This window comes from Pseudochaenichthys georgianus, chromosome 1 (genome assembly GCF_902827115.2).
Source record: "Pseudochaenichthys georgianus chromosome 1, fPseGeo1.2, whole genome shotgun sequence".
Classification (NCBI taxonomy): Eukaryota; Metazoa; Chordata; class Actinopteri; order Perciformes; family Channichthyidae; genus Pseudochaenichthys; species Pseudochaenichthys georgianus.
This window is the reverse complement of record NC_047503.1, coordinates 49,723,069-49,732,877: the sequence shown is the minus strand read 5'-3', so window position 1 is coordinate 49,732,877 and position 9,809 is coordinate 49,723,069. Positions and strand designations below refer to the sequence as shown.

Below are 9,809 nucleotides of genomic sequence, written 5' to 3'. Positions count from 1 at the left end.
TCAGGTCTTTTGTAACAAGCTGTGGCTGACATGGAATCACTGCTACATTAGATAAACTCACACAAACGTTTGAGTGCTTCCTGTATCTAAGATCATTCACCGCTCTTAATCTATTACCTATCAACACAGATATCGGCAAAGCTACTGGCAGGCAGGGCCCGGGCATGTCCTGGAAAGAGTTGAGAGTGCCATACGCCCTTGAGCCTGGACCCAGCAGATATCAGTTTGCAGATTGTTTTGGTTTGGATGATTGTGGTAGGCATGGTGATGAAGCCGGGGGAGATGGTGCGCGTCTCTGCTTTGGTGATTTTGGTGGGCGTCGTTGAGGAGCGGGGGTAAAGGACATGCTGCCAGCCCTGCGTATCGCCTTAGTCTGGTCTTTGAAATCCAGGAAGGAATCGGTGCCAGCCCTCTGTATCTCCTTCTTGTGTTCCACGATCTTCAGGAGGGTGGGCGAGGGCGAAAGGGTGAACGGAGTATCCTCAAAGGCGTTGACAGGGTAAAGGTAAAAAGTAAAAACCTTGGACTCGAATGTCAGGAATATGAGCCTGGATCAACAAATGTATCATAATTCTGTGTTTGATCTCAGAATTCTGGGGGAAAGTCAGACTTTTGAAAATAATCAGAATTCTGAAAAATGTGAGAAGTTTTAGAAAAAAGTCCATATTTTTATAAAAGTTAGAATTTTGAGGATAAAGTCCGAAATTGTATTAAAAAAGTCATAATTTTAATAAAAAGTAATTTTTTAAGAAAAAAGTCCGATTATTTAGAGAAAAGTCAGAAATTTGAGTAAAAAGTCATAATAAAAATAAAAAAAGTCAGAATTGTGAAAACCATCAACCCTTCTGAAAGAAGTCAGAGTTCAAGTTAAAGTTTTCACCTGCCGTACACCCTCTTAAATCCTGTAGTGTTACATCAGTCTCTCAGAGTTTGTTCAGGGTTTTTATGAGTGTGTGTTCAGTGTTTGTGTGTGTGTGTGTGTGTGTGTGTGTGTGTGTGTGTGTGTGTGTGTGTGTGTGTGTGTGTGTGTGTGTGTGTGTGTGTGTGTGTGTGTGTGTGTGTGTGTGTGTGTGTGTGTGTGTGTGTGTGTGTGTGTGTGTGTGTGTGTGTGTGTGTGTGTGTGTGTGTGTTCAGGGTTTTGATGTGTGTGTGTTCAGTCTCTCGGAGTGTGTTCAGTGTTTCTGTGTGTGTGTTCAGGGTTTTGATGTGTGTGTGTGTGTGTGTGTGTGTGTGTGTGTGTGTGTGTGTGTGTGTGTGTGTGTGTGTGTGTGTGTGTGTGTGTCAGTGTTGGGTGTAACGCGTTACAAAAGTAACGCAGTTACAGTAATATATTACTTTTTGCTGTAACGAAGTAATGTAACGCATTACTAATGAAATGTGGGTAATATATTACCCGTTACAATGCTCAGTAACGCAGTTACAACACATTTTAACCCGAAATTAAATGGTGTTTTGTTTTTTAACAATGTACTAACACAGCGAGACATTCCGACACCAGACACATTGTGCGGGTAGATTAGTAAACCTGGTGTTTACCCTTCAGGCTTCGCGTCGGGATCTTCGGGGCAGTTGAATGTTATTCACCCTCTATTCCACAAAGAGAACGGAGCGAAAAATACTAACAACAAATTGTGTCAGCTGCGCGTGACCTGCTCCGCTGCGCGTGCATCATTTCCAAATGATCCACAGCAGTGACACACATCTGTGGATAATCATTTATACGAAAATGGTTAAAGCAACCATCACTAAACGCTAGCAACACTGCATCTACTGCAGACTGCAGCAACAGGTCAGATGGGGACATCACGTTACCCTCCGTTGTGGACACTAGCTTACTCCCGCCTGACTCGCCGCCCTCAACCCCGGAGCAGCACTCTTCGTTGCCCGAAACTACGCCGCCTCTCTGCGGCCCGCAGGTGCGAGCCAGGATACCACGGCAACACAGAGCCTGCCCAGGTAAATCTAAACAAGTACCCGCCTGTACAGTGGGGTTAGGTGGTCATTTTGCAGCTCGTGGTATACAAATAGACAAGGGCTAGAATATGTGAAAATAGTGCCATATTCTGCCCTGCCTGTAGAAATGTTGGGTCAAAAATAATGCATACAATAGCACAGATGCCTTCACCATGAATGGCTACAGAAATATCTCATATCCCAAGCTTATCAACGAGCTAATGTTGCAGCTGAAATGATCACACAAAGTCAACCTCACATGATGATGTGATCCAGTTTTCAAGCACAGTAAATACTCTCTTCCCAGAGTATATGATGGGACCAAGGTGATGTTTAGTAGGCTACATGGTTTTAATAATACTTTTGCTTTTCAATGTTTGCCATTTCAAACCATGAGCTGGTTCAAATAATATTTGCCTTGATTTACAATATGTTCTCATTTGTTTTATCAGTACAGCTTTGAAGCTGTTGTGCTTTTCTTTGCCACAGTCCACTTTGGACTGTATGAAATATTACAGGATTGCACTTTTAACTCACTTGAAATGTTCTCACTTGCTTGGTTTCAAAACATAACAAATGCCATAATCTGTTCATTGGGGACCATGAATGCTATTTTTCATTGCTGTTGCCGGCCACTATTGCTCATGTAAACCTACTACTGCTGCGCCCCCTGTAACCTCAGATTCACCCTGAGTCATTTTGTTCTGGAACTGGGCCTGCACACGGCCATATACTAAACACACTACAGAGCCCATTCCGTGTCCTGTTAGTGTTTACTTCCTGTCTGCCTTCTTCTGGTGGTTTATCTGACGTCCAGCACTCCGTCTTTTAACCTCTTTTCCTTTCTCTTTCTTGATCCTCCTTAGCAACCTTCATTATAGTCCTTGACAGTGGTCTGTACGACTGTATTAACAACGTGTCACATGTTAAGAATTTACAATCAGAATCGAGTATTCAACTAACCCGTGTTATACAAGTTGTTAGGCCTACACAGTTGTTATGCTATACCACATCGCCCTTCACTGGATGTATAATGAGCTGCACTAAACTACATTTTAGCATTTAAAATACCTAGCCATTCTTTTGCGGTTATTTTGGTGAAAGTAACTAGAAAAGTAACTAAAGTAGTGTAACTCATTACATTTCAGAGACAGTAATTTTGTAATGTAACTTATTACTTTCAAAAGAGAGTAATAAGTAATATGTAATATATTACATTTTGGAAGTAACTTGCCCAACACTGGTGTGTGTGTGTGTGTTCAAGGTTTTGATGTGTGTGTGTTCAGTCTCTCGGAGTGTGTTCAGTGTTTCTGTGTGCGTGTTCAGTGTTTCTGTGTTCAGTCTTTTTCTGTGTGTGTGTTCAGTGTTTCTGTGTGTGTGTCCTCAGGAGTCCAGATGGAGATGACCGCCCCCGTCCTGGTGAAGATCCCGGAGGATACCAGGATGTGGGAACCAGCCGTCTACACCCTCAGCTTCCCGCTGCCAGCAGCCTATCAGGAAGAGCCGCCGGCGCCAACCAATGACAAGGTTCAGACATTCAGACACTCAAACTGATAGAGATGTGCAGGAATGAGTCCTAAATCCTGACATGAGTCAGCATTTCCTCACTTGTAGCTCCTTTATAGCACAACATTAGCCTCCTTTAGCTTAGCGGTGGTGACGTGAAGTCATGTGACCGTGCTGTAGCTCCTTTATAGCACAACATTAGCCTCCTTTAGCTTAGCGGTGGTGACGTGAAGTCATGTGACTTTGCTGTAGTTCCTTTATAGTCCAACATTAGCCTCCTTTAGCTTAGCGGTGGTGACGTGAAGTCATGTGACCGTGCTGTAGTTCCTTTATAGTCCAACATTAGCCTCCTTTAGCTTAGCGGTGGTGACGTGAAGTCATGTGACCGTGCTGTAGTTCCTTTATAGCCCAACATTAGCCTCCTTTAGCTTAGCGGTGGTGACGTGAAGTCATGTGACCGTGCTGTAGTTCCTTTATAGCCCAACATTAGCCTCCTTTAGCTTAGCGGTGGTGACGTGAAGTCATGTGACCGTGCAGTAGTTCCTTTATAGCACAACATTAGCCTCTTTTAGCTTAGCGGTGGTGATGTTCACATGTGGAGAGTATGTGGAGCAGCATGTTGTCTTCTGTGATGCATAACGCCTAGATGCTGATGTTGTGTGTGTGTGTGTGTGTGTGTGTGTGTGTGTGTGTGTGTGTGTGTGTGTGTGTGTGTGTGTGTGTGTGTGTGCGTGTGCGTGTGCGTGAGTGCGTGCGTGTGTGTGTGTGTGTGTGTGTGTGTGTGTGTGTGTGTAGCTGTACTTCACAGAGATGCCGGAGATGGATGTGTATGTGCGGGGGTACGGGGGCTGGATGCTGTCCGTCACCTCCCGGCTTCACGCCCACCTCCTGACCAAAGAGCTGGGGAGGGTGGGCGCCTCGTACAACCGCAGCTACCACTACGGAGTGGGGTACGACAGGTAAACACTTCATCATCACAATCATAATCCTGATCATCACCAAGTAGGTTTACACATACGGGGAATTTGCTTTTGTATAAATGGTACATACAGATACTAGAAGAACATTATTAAAAAAAAAAATCTATTGCAAAAAATAGCTTTATTATACAAACTAGCGTAACATTTTTAAAATAAAGACAATATTTACACTAAATAGAGAAAGAGGCCTATGAGAAAGGGCTTTTATGACTTTTTATTGTTTCGGGAATTTCTCAACTTTGAAACTTGTTTTTTTCCTGCGTGTGCGTGCGTGTGTGTGTGTGTGTGTGTGTGTGTAGTCCCTTGAAGCTGTTGAACAGGCACAACGAGGTGTGGTACGTGTCCGAGGGGGATGTAGTTTGCTCGGATCCTCAGCAGCCGACGCCCCCTCACACCCCCGGGCCGACCCCTTCCCCCTCCCCCACAGTCCCCGCCTCCCCCCCCCTCACACACACATTCTCAGACTCCCCCGTCCTCCCACACACACTCTCCGACTCCCCCGTCTTCACCCCCGCCTCCAACCTGTCCTCAGAGTCCAACTCCTCCGACCCCTCTGCCCTCCCCCAATCTGAAGCCAGTCCTTCGTCCAGCGGCCCCTCCACCTTCATCCTGCAGGATCCAACCTCCATTCCCCCACGGAACACTTCCAACCTCCCAGGGAACAGCACCACCCTGCTGCCCGACGCCCCCCCGGGTAACAGCACCACCCTGCTCCCCGACGCCCCCCCGGGTAACAGCACCACCCTGCTGCCCGACGCCCCCCCTGGTGACAGCACCACCCCCCCAGGGAACAGCACCACCCTGCTGCCCGACGCCCCCCCTGGTGACAGCACCACCCCCCCAGGGAACAGCACCACCCTGCTGCCCGACGCCCCCCCTGGTGACAGCACCACCCCCCCAGGGAACAGCACCACCCTCCTCCCCTCCCTCACCTCTGGGGGGCCATCAGCTGACGCCCCCCCAGAGGAGGCTCACTAGCAACACTCACATTTGAATATAAAGGATTAACCCACAATCAGATATGACCATTTATCCATCAGTTACTCCCCCGTTTTACTGTCGTTGAGAAAAAACCCCACTGACAGATCAACGAGAAACCGGAGCAGTGGAACCAGTTCTGTTCTTACCCATCATCAAGCTGACGCTTTCCCCCAGAGCCACTTAGTGCAAAACCCATAAAGAATCAAACTCCGAACAACAAGGACAGTGCAGATATATTCACCTCCAGCGAGTCATAGGCTGGTGAATCAGAAGCAAGGCCTACATTCACTTTTTAGAAGCTTTTGTGTCCGCCATGGTCTCTGTCCGGAGCTCATTCCACCATTTAGGAGCCATGGTAGCAAACCGTTTTCTTTCACAGCCTCACATTCTCTTCCTGTCCTAATTATTAACATCTACTGCTCTCTGGTCACAGTGACATTTCCCTTCTTGGGGGCTTTACTTTATCCCCACGTTGGGTGCCATGTGACATGATAGACAGGCCTTTTTGTGGGTGTTTATTCAATTTCTCAGAATATAAATATAAAGTTCCTAAAAATATGTAAAACCCGCCAGATTCGACAGGAGATACGAGTATTATTCAGGAGGTGCTGGGTTATGAGGCAGCTTTCCAGTATCAAAGGTTACCCCATTCATCAGGACCTTTCCCTTTTCTTTGGATCGTTTGCTCCGGAGACATTGGGTTTCTTCCAGAGCTGAGATACACACGGGGAGTAACTGATGTATAAATGATGATTTTGTGGTGAGGTTAAGCTTCAAGCAGCTGCATTAACACAATCAGAAGAGAGGCGGTGGAGGTGAGACTCACTCAGTGTTGAAAGCTTTGCACCTGCAGCGTATCATATCCAGAATATCCATAGAGATGTATGTATTAGTTATCTAGAATCCAGAGCGGGGCACCCTAACATCCCTGAAAGTAACAACTGAGATGTGTATTCAAGTGTTGTGGAGCAATATTCCCAGTATCAATCAGAGGAAGTGGTTTCAGTCTTCAGCCACGCCTTCCTCCTCCTCCCTGTGTGGCTCTTTATTATAAAGGTATTGGGATCTTTGGTGCAGACTTCAATTCACTAAATAGTGCACGGCTCTGTGTAAAAACATTATAGTATTAGTGCTGTAAATATGTTGGCCTTATGGATTATAAAACTGTCTCAAAATGTTCAATAATTACATCAATTAACGTATTTATTTTGTTTTAAATATAATCAAATAAATGTAAGGAAACAAGAAGAAAGAACAGAATCCATAACAGCAAAGTGAAGAAAGAACAGAATCCATAACAGCAAAGTGAAGAAAGACAGAACCCATAACAGCAAAGTGAAGAAAGAACAGAATCCATAACAGCAAAGTGAAGAAAGATAGAACCCATAACAGCAAAGTGAAGAAAGATAGAACCCATAACAGCAAAGTGAAGAAAGATAGAACCCATAACAGCAAAGTGAAGAAAGATAGAACCCATAACAGCAAAGTGAAGAAAGAACAGAATCCATAACAACAAAGTGAAGAAAGACAAGTTCTTTTTTCAATGAAATGTTTAATGTTTTATCAATAAATTCAATGTAGAATTTCAGTTCTCACTTTCGACCCCAGAGTGTTTTTATGTTGGATTGTACTCAAATATAAGCAAACGTATACATGTGTTATCCTCTTTTAGTCCAACCCACATGAGGAAGAATGTTCAAATTCAGATGGAACCCAGAGGGGAAGTCTGTTCACTTTTAATGAGGATACAGATGATTGTATCTGAAAGTGAGTCTGCTGTGTGAAAGCCCCGTTGTCAGCCGTCCGTTCCTCAGACCCCGTGAACCTGACCCACTGATCGCTCCTCAGACCCCGTGAGCCTGACCCACTGATCGCTCCTCAGACCCCGTGAGCCTGACCCACTGATCGCTCCTCAGACCCCGTGAGCCTGACCCACTGATCGCTCCTCAGACCCCGTGAGCCTGACCCACTGATCGCTCCTCAGACCCCGTGAGCCTGACCCACTGATCGCTCCTCAGACCCCGTGAGCCTGACCCACTGATCGCTCCTCAGACCCCGTGAGCCTGACCCACTGATCGCTCCTCAGACCCCGTGAGCCTGACCCACTGATCAGTCCTCAGACCCCGTGAGCCTGACCCACTGATCGCTCCTCAGACCCCGTGAGCCTGACCCACTGATCAGTCCTCAGACCCCGTGAGCCTGACCCACTGATCGCTCCTATAAGGAAATATTTGTATGTATTCATGTTAGCAAACTATGAATAAGCTTAAAATGGGAAATGATTTGTGTAGAAAACTGTGAGCTGGATTTGGGGCCTGTTGACATGTGGTATTTGAGAACAAAGGAAGATGGGGGAAGGTGAGGGTTTGACTTACAGTCAACTCAGATCTAGGAGATAATGAAGCTAAGCTACTGTGATTGGGGAAACTTAAGAAGTGAGGTGTTGGTGATATTTGGGCAGCCAATCACGGAGGTCTGGAAGGGAGGATCAGATAACTCCTCCCATTGTTAGCAATGTATTAAACACAGGAACCACGCTGTGTTCTCTCTCTTTCCTCTGGCTGGCTCACGTGAGTATCAGGTAAATATGGGATCCCAAAGATAACTGTATTGAATTTGTACTGTATTGATTGTATTGCATTGTCATATTACCATTAAAGTAGATTATTGTTTAAACGGTTAATTGTATGCTCTGGATTCCTTCCTGTATGATAACCAGCTTGTTAGGGACGCGCGGAGATTTGAAAAGCGGACTAGTAATCCCTTTAAATCTCTATCAAATGGTGACCCGACGTGCCTGGTAAACAGAGCTGTGGAAGAATCCGGACGACCGGAATGGGTCGGGAACAAACGCTTTTAAACATCTCAGACAATCAGCAGGGCCCTGCAACTACGAATAAGGTATCGATGCTAAAAATGTAGGATTGTCTGTAGGCGTTTCACAGTGTTTTTAAAGTTTTAAATGGAATATACAATGCATATTTTACTATGTTAGGAAAGTTATATACAACACGTGAACATTGATCGCAAGGTAGACAGAAAGTCCTGCGTAACGTAAATAGAGCAGTTTGGCGTGGACCTCAGGTATACTTATTCCTGAGTGGCGTGGAAACGGTGCAGTTTGTGGGTTGCGAGGTTATATTCCTGCACGACAAAACCTGGAAACTCGATATTTTAGATCGGGTCGCCGTTTAAAACTGGGGTTAAATAACAGACCAAAGCTGAAAGCTAAAAGCTTAAAAGTCTGTTATATGTTCAATCGAGGGGAAAGAGAACGCAAACCTCACCGAAATTGTGACGGGACCGGCTCTCGTTTCCCTTTGTCTGTAAACTTAATTTGAAAAGCTAACGTGTGATAAAGGGCTCGCTAAGACCTGGGTTTTTATGCCCCATGGAATGGTCACATTCTTTATGGGTGTCGAAGAATCGCGGTCTTGCTTGTCTGTTGAAATACACATCACATTATCAAGCTGGACAAACTGTACGGGGAATAAATCTGTGTGATTTTTACCTAAAATACCTGTGTGAGCGATTGTCTGTGGGACTCAGACAATGCACTCAGAAGAGTGAAGCTCATTTGTGCTCTGCTGCTGCCATCTAGTGGCTGAAAGGGGGGGAAGCACGTTAATAGTAACAACGAGAATAGCCCAGTATATTAATACAAGTGAACACATATTAATTAAGTCAGATAAATAAAAGCGAAGTGAATATGGAACGTCAGAATGGTTAAGACAATTCTGAAATTCCAGGGAGTTACCGGGAGCAATGGGAACAGATTAAGAGATTGATTTTAAGTGGAATCAAACAGGGGGCTAAAGAAAAGGCTTGTATATTTAAATAAATAAGAATTTCGTACTATTCGTCATTAACTGATCATTTCACTCAAATATATTTCAGAGGAACTTAATTGCATACAGTAACGTTGAGGGAAAGGAGAAAGTAGTTTGATGAGTATATGTAGTACATGCAGGTTAAAGTTTGATTAATATAATAGTGGATTATTCCACCTACATTACTGTTACAACCTTCAAAAGGCTGGAACAAACAGGGAGGCCACACAGAGTTTAATGCCAAATATATATTTATTTAACAGATTGTTGAAGAACACCTCTGATGTATAATGTGGTAAGAATCAGACTGTCAGTAGTGTGAGCAGTGTGTGAGTGTGTGGAAGGGTGTTGTAGCATGTTGGAGGGTGCATCAAACCTAACACAGGCTGTAGGCTGAGGTTGCTGCAGCATGCCAGGATCTGAATCAGAGAGATTGATCCTTGCAGCTGGGCAACCTTTATGCCTTCTGGTGGCTCCGCCTCTAGATGGGCGGGCACAAACAGGACGACACTCCCAGTACCTGCCAGAAGACAGCAAGGCAGGGAGCACAGCCAGGCAG

The 9,809-nt window shown here is 45.1% G+C and overlaps 1 protein-coding gene across 1 annotated transcript; it reads left to right on the top strand.

The window, feature by feature from the left end:
* The first annotated feature begins 3,276 nt into the window (after window positions 1–3,276).
* LOC117453409 (uncharacterized) lies at window positions 3,277–8,103 on the top strand. The gene is made up of 3 exons (XM_034092235.2): window positions 3,277–3,480; window positions 4,255–4,418; window positions 4,739–8,103. Exons 1-3 carry the CDS (start codon window positions 3,349–3,351, stop codon window positions 5,415–5,417), a joined length of 975 nt encoding a protein of 324 aa, XP_033948126.2. The 5' UTR covers window positions 3,277–3,348; the 3' UTR covers window positions 5,418–8,103.
* The last annotated feature ends 1,706 nt before the right edge of the window (window positions 8,104–9,809 follow it).

What these genes read in the sequence shown, in the direction of transcription:
- LOC117453409 (XM_034092235.2), top strand. Translation starts at nt 3,349, where the DNA reads ATGGAGATGACCGCCCCCGTCCTGGTGAAGATCCCGGAGGATACCAGG. An exon ending in CGGCGCCAACCAATGACAAG is followed by an intron (nt 3,481 to 4,254) that starts GTTCAGACATTC and finishes GTGTGTGTGTAG; the next exon opens with CTGTACTTCACAGAGATGCC. An exon ending in TACGGAGTGGGGTACGACAG is followed by an intron (nt 4,419 to 4,738) that starts GTAAACACTTCA and finishes GTGTGTGTGTAG; the next exon opens with TCCCTTGAAGCTGTTGAACA.